General features: G+C 33.4%; 2 protein-coding genes across 2 annotated transcripts; both read right to left on the reverse strand.

Moving 5' to 3' along the window:
• Positions 1 to 613: 613 nt before the first annotated feature.
• On the reverse strand, positions 614 to 14,369 carry LOC132753865 (uncharacterized). The gene is made up of 8 exons (XM_060744405.1): positions 14,338 to 14,369; positions 9,898 to 9,987; positions 8,585 to 8,674; positions 6,891 to 6,971; positions 5,884 to 6,024; positions 5,395 to 5,466; positions 4,644 to 4,744; positions 614 to 3,380 (listed from the first exon to the last, which is right to left on the reverse strand). Coding segments are annotated over exons 2-8 (528 nt in total). The 5' UTR covers positions 9,940 to 9,987; positions 14,338 to 14,369; the 3' UTR covers positions 614 to 3,379.
• Positions 14,370 to 14,505: 136 nt separating this feature from the next.
• Positions 14,506 to 19,075, reverse strand: LOC132753868 (bromodomain and WD repeat-containing DDB_G0285837-like). The gene is made up of 3 exons (XM_060744409.1): positions 18,991 to 19,075; positions 15,861 to 18,034; positions 14,506 to 14,685 (listed from the first exon to the last, which is right to left on the reverse strand). Exons 1-3 carry the CDS (start codon positions 19,073 to 19,075, stop codon positions 14,506 to 14,508), a joined length of 2,439 nt encoding a protein of 812 aa, XP_060600392.1.
• Between the last annotated feature and the right edge of the window lie 131 nt (positions 19,076 to 19,206).

Genomic DNA, 19,206 nt, shown 5'->3' on the forward strand with positions numbered 1-19,206 from the left:
TGCACTATTGTCCTAAAATATAAAATGACTAATACTCTTTTGGAGGACTCGCCCATATGGGCAACCGGTGGTAAGTAAAAATAAACTTAAATACACACACATATGTGCAATTTGACCAAGCTCTTTACTGTTGGCTCACTTACTTTAAAATTTTTAACTAAATATCAATGCTCAGTTCCCAAAATGAAAGCTGGGCAAGTCCATATAAGAAATTCAACAGTTTCAGGGTAAGCCTACAGGAATTAACCCTCTGCCAGGCTCCCGAATTATTTTTTTATCTAATTAATACAAAATGTATGGAATTTTGATAATAACAATAAAACTCATTAAAACTGGAAGTTCATTATCATAATATTACAATATTAATAAACAAATTACAAAAATGACAAATATATGAATATATATATAACAAATTACAAATATATGAATATATTAATTATATATATGGATATCTTAACTTTTGTATACAGATAAAAATTTTAATTTAAAGTTCATTTTATAAAATTGCTTGTTTGTCTTAATACTTGTGAGAAATTCATTATAGACACAAGTTGACTGGATTCATCCTATCTAAAACACATAGATTAAAGCAGCACGCCTCCAGATTCATGCAAATTTTCATGAAAATTTTGAAAATGTTTTAAAAAGTAAAATATTGTCAAGTGAACAAAGAAAATAATTTTCACGTTGGATACAGCACTTACAACCCATGTAAATCAGCAAAAAAGAGATCAAAATATGCAAAAATAGCCTTTACTGCGTTAGTAACGCAGTAAAAATATGGTCAAAACTACTGCAAAATCGATCACAAATCGCCGATTACATGGAAACTATTACTTAAGTCTTGAATATTTTTTATTGTTCTTATAAATCAAAGTACTTTTTCTCAAGTTTGAATTTCTTGAAATATTTTTATTCATCTGGAGGCATGCAGCTTTAAAAGCTAAAATGTAAAACATATTTTAACACTTTCTTAAACTTTAAACATGATTTTTTAAAAAAAACTTTAAAACAATTTTTTAAAACTAATTTTCCGCTAGTTAATAATATATTAAAGAATAAATACTACAATGAAATGATTGCACAATAAAATCACAAAATTAACGTTTGACATGCTAATTTTCTTTACATTAATAGTGTAATGAACCGTGTGGACTTAATTCTTTATTTGAGCCGCTTCACGACAAACAACATAGTGGGTTTGCGACCAGCATGGATCAAGACCATCCGCGCAGTCTGATCAGGATTCATGCTGTTCGCTTACAAACTCTATAACAAGTAGAGAAACTGATAGCAAACAGCGTGGATCCTGATCAGACTGCGCGGATGCGCAGGCTGGTCTGGATCCATGCTGGTCGCAAACCCATTATGTTAGTTTTGTCATGACGCGGCTCATTTAACAGATGTTCGTATGTAATATCACCAAAACATATCACTGACAAAAACACAAATGGTTACAATACATTATGGCAGCTGAATATATACAAGTTTATTTTGTATGTGTTTTGGTTGGGTTTTATGTCGCACCAACACAGTATAGGTCATATGGCGACTTATTAGCTTTACTGTTGGAGGAAGACCTCAGGTGCAATTTCCGTGCATTATTTCAAGCACAAACTGGCACCTGAGGAGAACACCAATGTTCTGTAAAGTAGCTGGATAGCTTCAATTTGGAAAAAAATAAAGATCCAGGCTTAGTGTTAAAGAAAGGTTAATGCTGTAGCAAACTGCTGCTCAACCTAGAAACAACAACAACAATGAAATACTACATGTACTTACAATGATTGATAATCATATTATCTTACGAATTTTTTGACACCATTAAAATGACATAATAAAACTCATGCAGTCCTGACAACTATAATATTTGAACTTGGTTCAAATTATAGAGATTTCATTAGATGTAATTTTGACAGATGGACAAGTATACAGTTATATACAAAGAGATCTGCATTTAAAATTGTGTCATACATATTATGTGCCATAATAAAAATTCTACATACAATATTTTGACACCTATCTACATGTGTAACTAAAGCACATAATAAAACATTTGAGCCGCGTCACGGCAAAACCAACATAATGGGTTTGATCAAGACCAGACTGCCCATCCGTGCATACTGATCAGGATCCATGCTGTTTGCTATCAGTTTCTCTACTTGTTATAGAGTATGTAAGCGAACAGCATGGATCTTGATCAGACTGCGCGGATGCGCAGGCTGGTCTGGATCCATGCTGGTCGCAAACCCATTATGTTGGTTTTGTAATTGCGCGGCTCATTTAACATGAATTTCACATAACAAAATATTTTAACATCAAATCTTCTTTAAATGTACAAACACAATTTTGGTGGGTTTAATATTCAATGAATATGGGCATGCAGTTCAAGTACTAAAGTCTTCTAAAAAAATACTTTGATCTAAATTTCTTAAATCCTTAACAAATACATCAAATATAGTTACATACATAAAAGCAACATACATGTACAGGTTTCTCCACACGATTGGGTTAATTAATTTTTCAAACATTGAAAATACTTCTTAGCAAATGACAGATATTAAAACATTGAAATTCATTCCATTTTTCAAAATTGAATGAACCCTAAAACTCTATCTGGACTATTTTTAGAATGAGTACCCTGTAAAAAATGCCCTAAAATAATTTACCTGATAAAAAATAGAGCACTGAGTATATCCTGGACAGTTTTTATCTATACCAAAGTTTATCTATACAAACTTTCATCTATACAAACTTTTGTCTATACAAACTTAAGATTAAACTAACCATTTTTATTCTACTACAGATTTATGATGGCATATAATTATTAATTTAATGATGATTATTTTTATAATTATTTATTGCTCAACTTGTAAAGAAGTGACAATTGCCATACACAGTAACTGTACGTAACCCATCACACATTGTAAAATTATGACCTCGTAAACATGCTGCGTAACATGCAGACATTTTAAAACTTGGACTAGAACTTTAGTTTTAAATTCCATCTCGAAGTAGACATGAACATCATCTGTCCAAAGCAAAAATAACTCCCAAACAAATATGCAAAATACATGTACCCATTAATCTGTCAAAAATAAACTTCAAAAAACAATATGGCAGCAGATAAATACTTTTAATATCTTAAACTATATATCTTACTATAAAATGAATTGTTTAATAAATACTCAAATCCAACAACTTCTATATGAAACATTTCATTCCATAACAAAAAATATTAACTTTATAAAATATGTATTAAAGAACCACATGTCACTGATGTTGCAAGCAATATATAAGTCCCCTACTGGCCCCACATTGTCAGTAAGACGCCATATTTTTCGAGATAATTTATAAACACAGCAACATCACTGCATGATCTTCTAAAATAAATGAAATACATTTGAAATGATAGTGTTGTTACATGTTAATAATTACATGCATGTATATCAAATTTAATCAGCCTAGCCTCATTATTTAATTGCATTTTTTTCTATTTCTGTTACCATAGCAACAAATGTATTTTTGACTAAATACAGAAAAGGCATTCATCAAATATTTAAAGCTTTGTTGTTTATTCGGCTTCCGGAATTCTGACCAAAGGAAAAAAAGTAAAAAAAAGACCTGAACAATCTCCATAGTACATTGTTTATAATTTTAGGGTGTACATTTTGGTATCTTTTAAAGCCAAACTTCAACCAGATTTCAGCCTGAATAACAAACAGACAGACTTAAAGCCAATAAAACAGTGGGCAAACTTAAGTCATCTTTATTGAAACACCAGAAGGGGACTGAAAAACAAAATAAAAAATTCTTCAGCAATAGATGGAAAGACACAGTTGCAAACCAAAAATACAAAATAATTCATATGAAATTCTAAAAACATGGAAGTTGAGAATAGGGCATAGACTATTTGAACACATTTAATACTTAAGATATGAACACTTTGGGGTGTATTGTAGCTTTAACCCTTAACTTTCTGGAATCAGAAGTGACTGGACCTTACAACCAGTCTAGAGCCAGGCCAGCATGCACCTAAGTGCAGTCTGACCAGGCACTACAATGTTAGTAGCTTTATTTGTGTATTTAGATAATCAAATGCCTTTAACTTTAAATGAACAGTCCCAAAGTCAAAACAGGGAAAGTCCATTAACACAATTCATTAGGATAAGGGCTAAAAATTAACATATAATCAACAGAGCGTATATAAAATAAAGCATAAAATAAAAGTAAACAAAAAAAACAAAATAACTAACTATATAAACATTTTCAATGAATTTATATTTTTCTAAAAAATTGAAAAGTTTTTGGTTTAAAAATATTGTAATCCACTTGAGATAACAAAACATTACAATACAACCCTTCTAGTACCAATGCCTATGAAAAATGTTGCTTGTACTTATACAAAAGTGACAATGATGTTAACAAAATGACATTTCAGTCTCACTCTCTGAAGTTGACTAGGAGATACGGATTTACAGATTTGAGTTAAACATATTTTTTTTCATACAAATAAGTAAATACTTAAAATAAAATCATTCTCAGTTCTGCTTCATCCAATAAGAAACAAACATATTTTGACTTATGTTAGCTGTCATTTACAGAAATAATGATACAGTCCCGGCATAAAATGCGTCCTGTGTTACCAATTATATTCTCGCGTCCATTTACTGTTTCCTCGCTCCCCATCCGCAGTCAGATAATCTTCCTCTGCCTCTTTCATATACTTCTTCAATTTGGAAGACATCTGAAATATTTGATATAAATATTCGACACAACGTAACATCTAAAATTTGTTACAATATCTCATCTCCAAGAAAATTTTGGACTTGTGAGAGGCTAAAAATGGCCTCAGGTTGACCTTAAGGTAATGTGTAACCAACGCTGAAAAGCCTTTGACTCTATCTCAAACCATTGAGAAGTTGCAGCACTTTGAAATCAGTTTTGATGGAAAAATCAACGCAAAATAGTGATTTTTGGCAATTTTGAGATGTCCCCTTGTTGCCATGGTAACAGGAAATTTAAGATTGAGTATGCTGTTACAAAGGCTATGGTCCAGTCAACATTTGTGCCAAGTTTGAACAGTATTGAAGCCTTTTTTTTATAGTTTCATAGCAATTTGAACTTGTTACAGGAGGCTTTTCAATGAAAACAGCTTTTTTTTACAAAATGCTCATGGGTTAAAACATATGACATAATTTGGGATAAAGATATGGCATTAATGTTGGTATACATCTCAATCAGATTCACATGGCATTAAAATAGAGTTTATATCTAAAAATATATATACAATTTGGAAAACACTCAAAACATACGGCAATCAAATTATGTATTCATTTAAAATATAGGACATAAAATTTGTAAAACATGTTAATCAAAACAGATTCATTTATTTACCTCCTTGAACAAGGATGGATCTGTTGCCACTTTATCAATTTTTTTCTCATCATTGTCGTCATATTCCTCCAACTAAAATATCAAAATAAAAACACTGATATTAACAAGTGGTAATCTAAACATTCTTACCATAATATCGAGGGGAAGTAACCCTAGCAACTTAAGTTACAAAATTTCTGTGTGCAGAATGGATTTACATTTGTTTAATATTAAGGTCTGCTGCAGATTTTAAAAATCTTGTGGGAAAAAAAATGACAAAAGACAGAACAGGTTGGGAGAGCTGAAAGGGCAGTTTGGACTTTCTACTCGCTACAAAACTGTAAAAATTGATACATGTATAACTAAACTTCCATCTTTACCAGTGGAAGAAGATTTAAGGTTTTAATTATTTTGGGAAAGTGTTGCACTTTAGTACAACAAAGAAAAGTCAACAAAATTTGCATGAATGTGATTGGCCATATATAATAGAATAAGGCACACAATATTTACCAATTCCTTGCATTTATGATAAATGTTATGACCAAAATGGTAGAGATTATGGAACAGTTTGGTTCTTGGATGACAGAAACAGCCCATGTAATACTCCACAGGTGGTAGTTCAAGAGTTGAGTCCCCTTCTTCCTTCATTTTCTGAAATCAAAATATAGCAATACTTATAACATAATCTTACAAATTCTCCAATTGAGCCGTGTCATGACAAAACCAACATAATGGGTTTGCAACCAGCATGGATCCAGACCAGCCTGCACATTCGGGCAGTCTGATTAGGATCCATGTTGTTTGCTTACGAACCCTATAACAAGTAAAGAAACTGATAGCAAACAGCATGGATCCTGATCAAACTGCACGGATGCGCAGGCTGGTCTGAATCCATGCTGGTCGCAAACCCATTATGTTGGTTTTGTCATGACGCGGCTCATTTGTATGTGACTCAAACACCAAACATCGAATGTACAGTCATGTATTTAAAAGAGAGTTAAAAGACATACTGATTGTACAATCAGGGTGATAAACAGAATATGAGAAAGAAGTTTTTTTATCTTAAGATTTCTAAATAAGATCTCAAGTACATGTAGAAGTAAGTTTTACTCCATCAGGTTCAAGTCACAACAATACTGTTAACTTTATAAGGTGGCATTCTATATTTACTGGTGGAGAAATGCACCAGCTTTGTTGGTTTTACTTATGTGATAGGCTGCAGTCTCTTTCTGCAATATTTCAAGCAAATGCCAGCACATAGGTAAAAACCAACAACCTTATATGATTATCTGGACAGTTTCTGTGGTTGTAAGTGTCCCACCATCAAGTCATGAAAAGCCTGTGATGTAAAGTCACGAACCATAACTATATAGCCACTGACAGATTGATGACTCACACACTAACTCCATGACTATTTCAAGCAATAGAAAGGTTTTAGTCAAAACATTTTTTTTTCCAAAGAACTCCAATGGAACTATGTACAAATGTATTATCATAAGTAAATGGAGATAATGTACCATCTGATATGATTCCCTGTCATAGGGTTCACCCTCTAGTTTAACTATTACTGACCAAGGGTGACCTTCTCTGTTGCATACCTGTATATCAAAATAAACAGAAAGTTTTTATTAAAGTAAATCAAAATTTAAATAAAAATAAGTATTAACAAGAGCGATCAGTAATCACATGTGTCGCCTCATGATGGCCAATTTCATGTTGGGACAAATTTTGTGACAGACGGACAGACAGACAGACAGTGCACAACTAGACTTGGTACTGATCATTCCTGTAAAGTTTGGATAAAATTGCACCAGGAGTTTATGAGGAGTAGTCCGGACAAGCTTTTGCGTATCTGGCAACACACAGAAAAAACACCTTTTTATCAAAGGGCCATAACTCGGCCAAAAATCATTCACCCGGAAAACCCGTGCAATATGCGCAAGGACTTGAGCTACAGATCAATCCTGTAAAGTTTCATTGAAATTGCATTAGTGGTATAAGAGAAGTAGTCATGACAAACTTTAAAAATAAAAATTATTAAAGGGCCATTACTCTGACAAAAATCATTGAACCAGAAAATGCTGACAATATGCACAACTAGACTTGGTACTAATCATTCCTGTAAAGTTTGGATGAAATTGCACAAGTAGTTTATGAGGAGTAGTCCGGACAAGCTTTTGTGTATCTGGCAACACACAGAAAAAAACACCTTTTTATCAAAGGGCCATAACTTGGCCAAAAATCATTCAACCGGAAAACCCATGCAATATGCGCAAGGACTTGAGCTACAGATCAATCCTGTAAAGTTTCATTGAAATTGCATTAGTGGTATAAGAGAAGTAGTCCGGACAAACTTTAAAATTAAAAATTATTAAAGGGCAATAACTCTGACAAAAATCATTGAACCGGAAAATGCTGACAATATGCACAACTAGACTTGGTACTGATCATTCCTGTAAAGTTTGGATGAAATTGCACCAGTAGTTTATGAGGAGTAGTCCGGACAAGTTTTGTGACGGACGGACGGACAGACAGACAGACGGACGGACAGACAGACGGACAGACAGACGACGGAGAAGTGATCCCTATATGTCGCCACTACTCCGTAGAGGCGACACAAAAATTTATAAGCAAGTCAGCCTATTTGTAAGTGAAGTTCAACAATATTGGATTTTTACAAGCATACGATGGATATTATACCATAACTTCTTCAGCGATTTTCCTGCTTATTTTGTGTAATGGAATCAGGTAAATAATCAGGGATGGAAAAAAAACTGGCCTAGCTATATACTGATGACATAACTAAGTCATTACTACTTGTAGCATTCAAATGGTAAGCTCAGGTGTTTCAATATGACCCAGTAGTCAGGTAAATTCCCCAGCAATATGTTTTGAGCACTCGCCTACTTTTCCTTATTATAATTTTTAATATTTTCCCTCCTATTTTAGCCCATATCACACTAAATATGTTAAATTGGACTTTTCTATCTTTTATTTTGGACAAAACCAGCATCATTTATAAGGAAAACTTTCAAAATACGTACTGACTGCAAACCAACCATTGTATACCATGCACAGACAGCACAAATGTGTTGCCCAATCTTGGTCTGCAATGGTCACAAGGGTAGAATATGTTGCTACTAGAAAGCTAAGAATTAAGAAATGACAGGGCTTCTTTCACAAGCAATTAAACCCTTGTAAAACATATTACCTGACAGTTGCCGAGATGTCTCATATCTCCACCAGCCAGATCTGAGTGTTTAACATCATCATTATATTTTGGATATGTCATTACATCTGCCTAATTAGAAAAGAAATCATACAACAATTGTCGGTGTACATGAAATGCAATGTGGCCACAGCAGTAAAATCTAATAAAACAATGTAATCTATTCCTTCGTAAGTACAATAGAAAGACTTATTTTATATGGTATTCATTTATCAACTTAAGTCAAATGAGTAAAACATAGTACATGTATCAAGCTGGAAAATTTAACTTGGACTTCAAAGAAGTAAACAAGTGCTTTAAACTGATTTGAAACAAACAAACCAAGATGTAGATTACCTTATCTGTAACTTCAGAAAGTCGCTTTATCTGTACTTTAAGTTGTTTTATCTATACTTTCAGTTACTTTATCTATACTTTAAGTTGTTTTATCTATACTTTCAATTACTTTATCTATACTTTAAATTGTTTTATCTATACTTTCAGTTCATTTATCTATACTTTAAGTTGCTTTATCTATTCTTTCAGTCACTTTATCTATACTTTAAGTTGTTTTATCTATACTTTCAATTACTTTATCTATACTTTAAGTTACTTTATCTATACTTTAAGTTGCTTTATCTATACTTCAGGTTGCTTTATCTATTCTTTAAGTTGCTTTATCTATTCTTTAAGTTGCTTTATATGTACTTTAAGTTGCTTTGTCTATACTTTAAGTTACTTTATCTGTACTTTAAGTTGCTTTATCTATAAGTTGCTTTATCTATTCTAAAAGTTGCTTTATCTGTACTTTAAGTTGCTTTATCTGTACTTTAAGTTGCTTTATCTGTACTTTAAGTTGCTTTATCTGTACTTTAAGTTGCTTTATCTATTCTATAAAGTTGCTTTATCTATTCTTTAAGTTGCTTTATCTATTCTTACTTAAAGTTGCTTTATCTATTCTTTAAGTTGCTTTATCTATTCTTACTTAAAGTTGCTTTATCTATTCTTTAAGTTGCTTTATCTATAAGTTTCTTTATCTATTCTTTAAGTTTTTTATCTATTCTTTAAGTTGCTTTATCTGTACTTTAAGTTGCTTTATTTGTACTTTAAGTTGCTTTATTTGTACTTTAAGTTGCTTTATCTATAACTTGCTTTATCTATTCTTGAAGTTCCTTTTTCTATTCTTTAAGTTGCTTTATCTATACTTTAAGTTGCTTTATCTATACTTTAAGTTGCTTTATCTATACTTTAAGTTGCTTTGTCTATACTTAACGTTGCTTTATCTGTACTTTCCTACCTTAAAAACAGAAACTTACCCTGAAATCTGCTCCCCATGCTTGACTTTGACAAATGTTCATAATAACCTCGAGTCTGCCATCTAATTTATTCTTTAAGTCAATTGTTTCTGTAAGATAAAATAGCAACAAATCAAACAAGAGCACCGCTAGGCGGAGCATTATATGCCCGAAAGTGTTGTTTTTTTAGTAAGGATGAAGCATTTGTAAGACATGGGAATTCGCTGTTCATCCTATAAAGTTTTACAGCTGTAGGTTGATTAATACTTAAGTTATTATTATAAACTTAACCTTTGACCTTGTGACCCCAAAATCAATAGGGGTCTTCTACCTTATATGGACAATTATCCTAAGAAGTTTGAATATTGTGGGCCAATTGGAACTTTAATTATGCTCTAGAAACTGTTTTCAGTATTAAGGTAATAGTGACTTTGACCTTGTGACCCCAAAATCAATAGGGGTCTTCTACCCAATATGGACAATCATCCAATGAAGTTTGAATATGGTGGGACAAATGGAACTTCCGTTATGCTCCAGAAACTGTTTTTGGTTTTAAGGTAATTGTGACCTTGACCTTTGACCTAGTGACCCCAAAATCGATAGGGGTCTTCTACCCAATATGGACAATCATCCTATGAAGTTTGAACATTGTGGGTCGTATGGAACTTAAGTTATGCTCCGGAAACTGTTTTCAGTTTTAAGGTCATAGTGACCTTGACCTTTGACCTTTTGACCCCAAAATCAATAGGGGTCTTCTACCTAATATGGACAATCATCCTATGAAGTTTGAACATTGTGGGTCAATTCGAACTTAAGTTATGCTCCGGAAACTGTTTTCAGTTTTAATGTCATAGTGACCTTGACCTTTGACCTTTTGACCCCAAAATTAATAGAGGTCTTCAACCCAATATGGGCAATCATCCTATGAAGTTTGAAGATTGTGGGCCAAATGGAACTTAAGTTATGCTCCGGAAACAAAATTGCTAACGGACGGACGGACGTACGGACAGACGGACGGACAGACAGACGGACGCCAGGGGGTATAACATAATATGCCCTTTCGGGCATATAAAAAGACAAAAAACTTGGTTAGAATTATGCCAAATCATGAAAAAAACATCATAGAAACAAGAGCTGTCAGAAGGACAGCGCGCTCGACTTTTTTAGTGCTTGCCTATAAAACAAAACTTTGACAGTTAAGGGCACACAAGACTTTAACTAGGAATTTCTAAGTACAAATCAAATAATCAGACAAGCCACACAAACACGAACATTTAGTAATTTAATTTAATTGCAAACGTTTCGGCTATATGCCTTCATCAGTGCAAAACATAATAAAAAGTACCGGAAGCGACGTCATAACGGAACACGCTTTAAACGCGCGAAAAACGTTATGGCGTTTAGCGGCAAAACTATGATAACATGTAGAAACAAATATTTATGCTATAAATAAAGCTGGTACATGAATTAAAATGGATCAACAGTGATACAGATGTCTATTAGGACAGTGTTAATAAAAATAAGATAATAGACAAACATATTAATATTCATGTAACCTATTATAAATCAAACAATACTTTATTATTTAGTCCATTTGGAATCATAGTATTTAATTTATGGATCCAAAAAGATTCTTTACATAACCGGTCCATGTTGTTGTCTATAATTTCTATAGGTAAAAATGAAAAATCTGACAATGAACACTTATTATCGTTTGATCCGAAATGGATCGCAACATGTGAAACTGGATTAACGTCACAATTCTTAATATCAAATCTATGTTTATTCATTCTGCATGATACATTCTTGATTAGTCTGACCTACGTATTGCTTTTTACAGCCTTTACATGTAATGAGGTAAATTACATTACGCGTAGTACTAAATTAACATCATTGTGTAAATCAAAAAAGAACTAACCTGTTATGCTGCTAATTAAATTGGGGAACACCAACAATTATAGTTGTGTACAATGTGAACATCTACTTCGTAAACATTGGCTAGATAGAAAATGTGCGATCAAGTAAAGCAGCTTCTAGATAAGATAATCTCGAATGTTTTAGGACGTCTATATGCTAAAATAGGTTTGTTGTTTACTCGCTCACTCAATTTTTACGCGTTACCTTGATCCAGCACAAAGTAATAGATCCCAATATTTGAGATGAAGAATTTCACCATATAGGGCAGGATGTATTAAAACATTACAAGTAAGATAGGTATTATTGAGACTAGTATTTTTTAACCGACAGGACTTAGAGCAATCATTTTGGGGAGCATGCCCTTCAATTTTAGACAAACGCTTCTCTCAATAATAGGATGTTAGGATAATTTTCTATAGAAAAATATCTATTTAACGTATCTAAAGGACTGCTTAAAATAGTACCGTCATCGGGGAAATGACGCGTCTCTATTAACGTTTAGTCTTGACTAAACGGGATACCACGCTTACATGAAATAAACGGATGAGAGGATGTAATCTTAAATAGAAATGGCATTTTGTAGTTTGCAAATATATCGGTAACGAATTTTTCCTGTACGTCTTTTAGATACAGAACATCAAGAAAGAGGTAGCAGAGAACTTTTAGAAATCTTTTTTTTTTTTTATTTTTTTTTTAAGTACAATCAAGAAACATTTTTCACCAGAGTTTAATCTTCTCTTGCTTACAGATAGGGTCTGCATGTATGGCACACTAAGAACTTCAACTTTCAAAAATATCTCATAATGGTTAGGTCAACGAAGTGGAGCAAGAATGAAAATTTTGACTAGAGGTTTTCTAAGTCAAAGGGCCATAAATTCAATGAAAAAATCCTTAGACAGAATTACCCTTCTCCTGCCCATTTTGGGACATGGATGGTAAATACAAGTATTCAACTTTCAATTTAAATATCGTCAACCAAAGAATTCTAGATCAAAAAATGTTTGACTGTAGCAACAAAAACTTAACCAAGATTCTAGAGTCTGATAAAAGGCCTTAATAAGAACAAATCCCTGACAGAGTTAGAGTTCTCCTTTGCGTTTACAGATGGGGGTAATGATGTGAACATAGGCATTAACAAGTTTCAAAGCAAGTTCTCAAAGGTTAAGGCAATAAGTGATTTATACCATTATATTCAAGTGTATTTCTCTAAGTTCAAAAAGGGGCATAATTCTGAAAAAAACCTTGACAGAGTTATGTCCTCCTGGTGTCTGTTGATGAAGGTCGATCGATGGTAAACAAGTATGTGTCCAGTTTCAATAGCAAATACCCGCTCCAATGGTTTTTTTGAAATATAAAGTGAAGGTGGTACAGGGCAAAACTTTAACCAAGCTCAATACAACTTTCTGAAGTCAAAAAAGGGGCCATAGACGAAATTCTGTCAACAAACCTTGAAAGCCAGAGTTATGTTACTCTTGTCTGTAGAAATGGAGGTTATGATGGTGAACAAGTATGCTGTAAGTTTCGAAAGCCATGAACTTGTAATGCAGCTTTCTGAAATAAAGTGGGGTGGTACGAAAAAACTTAACAAGGTGTGAACGGCCAACGCGCTAGAACCGTCGCTGACGCCAATCAGGGGACGCCCGGGGCGAGTAGGATAGCTCCCCTTTTCATAAGAAAAGGTACGAGCTATAAAACTAGAAATGTGTTGATGATGACAACACAGGGTGTCCGCTACATTCCAATCGTTTGTCAAGTCTTAAGGATACCTATGGATCAGACGTGTTAGCAGACAGGGGATAGTGCCAACATAGTACGGGTGGCAAGCACCCAGGCGATAAATGAGCCATATATCTCCCTTGCCCTTTTTTGGTCTTCTTCTCTGTCCCAATCCATACTCCTCGACCATAGAGATACGCATAGAATTTGTTAAATATACGTGCTTTTTATATAAATCAGTAACAGGAAGACCTCCATGCATTATATCATCCGCAGGCCAGCACCTGGGTAATAAAACTATGCACGAGCGCACTGACTAGCTGTTATCACTGAGTCCACTCATACAAGAATATTTCACAAAACAAAATTGCTCAAGTTTCCCCAATTCTAATACAAGTATTAAATAAACATTTCAAGATTTGAGAAAGGACCTAGAGTCAGAAAAACAAGGAACTAAAGAAAAGTCATTATCCATAGGATATGAAACAGCCACAGCACCATCTGGAAGTAGCGCATGCATAAAAGGCATAGTGTGGGCAAGGTACTTGCCAAAAGTTCCTTTTCCTGGATTTACCAGACGGAGGTTTTAGGGTCTCACACAGGACGTACAATGCTCTTGTCATCTACTATGAAGCAGACAGCTCTCCGTCACAATAAGTCAGGACAGATCGCGCTAACTCTAGACTTGCTTTGGCCGACCACCACAACTGAAAGTAGGTGGGGGGCCATAAAAAATGCTCATAGATTTACACGCGGATTTGAATACATTTTACATAACAGCCCTATTAGTGGGCATGACAACTTTTTGTTATTTTAATATTCATACCTTTGAAAATCTTCTTCATCCAAAGATTCACACCCTGCTTCGCATGGCAAACCGAGGATATAATGTTTTTGTAATAACTTAAACAGTTCCATCATCATCTCTTCCGCATCTCTCTCAGACTGCTCAATACATAAGGCCGCTATCAATTAACGACCCTTCATCTGTTCATTTTATCCCTGTTTTCCTCGCTCTGAGTGAACACTATTGGTTTCAGATTCATTGCCACTGTTTTCCAATTCAAAGCCAAATTCATCCTCAGGGTTCACAGACTGGGATGTTTCTTGAGAAGAAGTAGTTTCTGTGTTGACAGACTGGGAGGTTTCTTGAGAAGAAGTATATGTGGTCTTTATCTGAAACATGAAAGAAAATATATAATTTTGTTTTGTTTTACGCCCCAATTTGTATGAAAGAATACCGCAGGGTCGGTAAAATCTGATTTTGACCAACTTGTTCGTTTTTATCTGAAGCATTTCTTGTCTGTTTGATATTTATATGGTAAGTTCTTAAAACCTTCTAACTTGTCCGTACAGGCTGTGAGACAACCTGGGCATTACGGACAAATGATATTTTGTCACCCCTGAATGTTTCTGTCACTAGGAGTCTAAAATTTATAGTTGTTGTATTCATGGACAACTATCAGCTTAAACCTACTCTATAAAAAAATTTTAACATTACCCATGGAATTTCATTTCTCATCATTGGAAGAGTTATAGAATTAGTTTATGGTATTTTTTTCATCAATATCTTTTCAGCAACAAATACCTCTCTTCTTTTGCATCAAACTTACCAGAACGATAGTTGAAAACTTGTATAGACCTACATGTAATTATGTTTTCCCTTCTAAAGGTTTTCATTTAAAGGAGACTTGAACATGACAGGACTGTTGAGTATTTTTTTTCTGGATTTGATTGAGGTAGATCGGTGCAATATTCTTGTGTGCACAAATTCAGCGATACAATTTCATTACCTACATATCTTTCCAGAATATATCATTTCAATTAATGTCAAAATGACCAAAAAATGAAACACATTAGAATCTTTATAATAAAATGTTCTAGAACATAAAACGTTTTTCTAACCATATAAATGTTTATAATACATATATATCACTTAGAACTTTAATAAACATTTTCTTTGATTCAATATTTTATTAGAATATCCAAATAATACATTTCTATCAATATTTGAAATACTTAGAGAAAATGTGCCCATTGTAGACCTATCCACTTTAACATACAGCCAAAGAGTTTCATATTAAACAAAAATAAATTTCAAAATTCTATCCCACAATTGATTCCGTCAATAAATGACAAAATTATACAGCTTATTTTGTAATTATACTTCCTATCATTATGAAACAACTCCAAAAAACATTAAGTTGCTTCAAGTCAGTTATTGTATTATTTATATGGATTTTATATGTAACATAAACAAATTGTTGTGTTATATAATTATTACAAAAAATAATATATGTTTAAACCAAATGTTAGAATAATTAATTTGTGATTCATTTAATTGAGCTTACCCTTTTGAATTTTTTCTTGCTGGAGCTAGATTTAACTTTATCATCTTTATCGTCATCAGCGTCGGTGTCCTGTTTCTCATCACCTTCATTATCAGAACTAATCTGCCTCCGTTTCACTGCGGAGCCACTCCTTGTTGACTTTTTTGTAACAAAATCATTTTCATCATCATTGTTATCAATAGCCTTGTCATCAATTCCATCATCAGAGTCACACTGCTTTTCTTTAACATGGGAATCTGGATTTTCCTCTTCATCACTAGCATTCTTACTCCCGCTATTATAACCAGAGATGTCATTTTTTAATTTATCAATGACTATAGAAAGTTTCGGCATATTCTTAGAAGGATCTGATTTTTCGGTTTCACTATCGTCTTTATCTGCTTTGTCTTTATTTTCATCATCAGCCGCATTGATTTTCTTTTTTCGTGCCAAACGTACATATTTGGCTTTTTTCTTAGCAGACTCAGTTTCATCCTGAAAGTCATCATCATCATCATCATCATCATCAGTAACAACAGTCTTCTGTCGACTAGAGGTCCGCCGAGTGTTGCGTTTTTTATTTCCAGACACAGTGTTATCCTTTACATTTTCCACACTGTCTTCAATATCATCAATATCAGCATATTTGACAGGAATTTTTCGTTTCCGTAATGAATGACGGTTCTGTGGCAATTCTTCTAGTGAATCATTTTTTTCTTTAATGTCCTCACTTTTGTTTTCATCATCCGAAATATAGTTTTTACTCTTCCCACAGGAACGACGAGTTTTGGGTTTTGTGACTGGGGAATCAATTTCAGTACTTTCAACAACATTGTCTTCCTTCGGATCAGAAGAACAATTTTCGGCATTTTTCTTTGCACTACCTGTTGTTTCAACTACAAGGTCAAAATCGTCTAAATCATCTTCATCATTATCTTCGATATTTAACTCAGAAATCTCACTTTTCTGATTACGCCCTGAAGCACGAGTCTTAATGTTTTTCTTACTAGAATCAAAGAGATCATTTGCATCATCAATGTTGTTAAATTGTTCATCCTCCTCTTCATCAGATACATTAGTTTTTCTTTTACCAGACGACCTGCGAGATTTTGGCTTTAAGTTTTGTCTCTCCTCGTGATCACTTTCATTCTTTACTTCATTCTCGTCATCAGTAAAATCTATTTTCCTGCGGGAAGACCTACGCGATGCTCTACCTTTCGCAGGAGAATCACTCATCTTATCAGTATCACCATCATCAATGGTTTCCTCTTTAGCTTCGTCATAATCACAATTTTTCTTTTTACGCATTGAACGACGTGTATTTGAATCTTTCTGAGAAGAATTTATTGCATCTGTTTCTAAATCTTTATCATCACCTTCTTCAGAAGCCTCAGTTTTCTGTTTACTTGTAGAACGGCGAGTAGCTGGCCTAGTTTTTCCAGAATCTGTTTCATTCTGGTCTTCCTGGCCTTTTTTAGACATGCTATTTTTCGGTCTACCTGAGGATTTAGGTTCATCATTGATACCAACAGGTTTATCATCAGCTTCGCTATAAGAAACCTTCTTTTTGGTTTTTCGCAAAATCAGACGAATTCTTGGCAACTCTTTTGTTGATTCAGATCTTTCCTTTCCACCACTACTAGCCTTATGAGCATCTTCATTACTTTTGTCACTTTTTCTCTGTTTACATGTTGAGGGAACACTTTTTGGTTGCTTTCTTGTCGGTTTTGATTTATCATTTATTTCATCAACTTTATCTTCTTCAATCTGGTCATCATCATCTGAAAGACTATATTTCTTATTTCTAATATTACGACATGGTCTGGATATTTTTCCTGCACTAGGTATATCATTTTTATCATTAACATCATTGGTCTTGTCACCACTTTTCCCGTCGGCTTCATCATCAGTATCTACTTCTTTCTTTTTCCGTGCAGATCCACGTGTTCTTAAATTTTTCTTTACAGAACTTGATTTACCTTTTTTATTATTATCATTATTTTCTTCTTCATAATCATCTGTTTTGTCATCATCACTTTCAATTCTCTTAGACTTACTCTTAGAGTTGTTAACTTTTGACTTTTTGGAACCAGACTTCTTTTTTTCTTTATCATCAGATCCATCATCAGTTTTATCATCATCACTGTCATCACTATCATCTGAACTTGAATCACTGCTACACTCACTATTAGAGCCTCAAAATATTCATCAGTTGCCTGCTTTTCCTTACCACTTCCTTTGTTTGACTGATTCCTCTTTGGCGGAGCCAGACTCTCTCTGCCGCGGCCACGAATTTCCTTGCAGCCCAGATTTTCTTTGGCAGAGATATATTATGAGATTTATCTAAGTAGCGACACTAGTGCATCGTAGAATCTATGAGAGAGATAATCATTTTTTTTTAACTCTCGATAAACAATTAAAAAAATATTACAGAATTTCAATGTCACAATTATATGACGTTTTTCACAGATGCATATAAAATTGTTCTTTATCAATACATCGAAAGATTTAGGTAAATGTCAACACCCTCTACTACAATTTAACAATCATGTATATATCATTCTGTTCACATTCAGATAAACTCCCAATGTTGTGCATCTCCTGAATTTATCTGGAACAGTTTCAAATAAGGATAAACATGTATACTTGTAGATCTTCTTTCCGAGTATGTATGACGGTTAACAGGGAAAAAGCCAAAAGGACCACCCAAGTCTCATTTAAGAAATTATTATTTTACAAGTCATTAGACCCATTTCTCAGTAATGATAATATTGACTTGTCTTAGTAAAATTTCAATGCCTTTCAAAGAATGATAATTTTTTTTAGATAGGTGGACTTTGAAAAAATCTTCATTTTTAACCACTAGATTTGAAACAGCTGATTTATTAATATAAGGATTATTAATATCAAAATACTAGCTACATCTGAGCAGCGTACTGTAGCGTCAAAAAGCATTGATATGCACACTGGCCTTGCTCTTAATAATTGTGAATTTGTTTTAATATTGAGCTCAAATGATCAAACCTCTTATTTTGTGCTTATCAAAATATTTCTGGGTTTCATTCAGTGAAATATGAAGTATTTATCACACATATGTACATGTATCTTACTATTTTAAGCCTAATACCTAAACCTATGAAATAAAGTTTACCTAAAGGGGTATATCTATGATGTAAAATTATTTGAACTGTAATTTCTGATTGCTTAGGGAAATACAATCTTGCATCTGATATCATTTCGTTGACACTTATTTCTTATTATAATTACCCTTAGGTTATGAGAACAGAGTCCAATAGACCTTTCAATGATGGAATGGAATGACTAAATTACTTGAGAATTCCTTTAAATGGATGTTAGTTTTAATTAA

Source organism: Ruditapes philippinarum, unplaced genomic scaffold, assembly GCF_026571515.1.
Source record: "Ruditapes philippinarum isolate M1 unplaced genomic scaffold, ASM2657151v2 ctg3770_1_1_1_1, whole genome shotgun sequence".
NCBI lineage: Eukaryota > Metazoa > Mollusca > Bivalvia > Venerida > Veneridae > Ruditapes > Ruditapes philippinarum.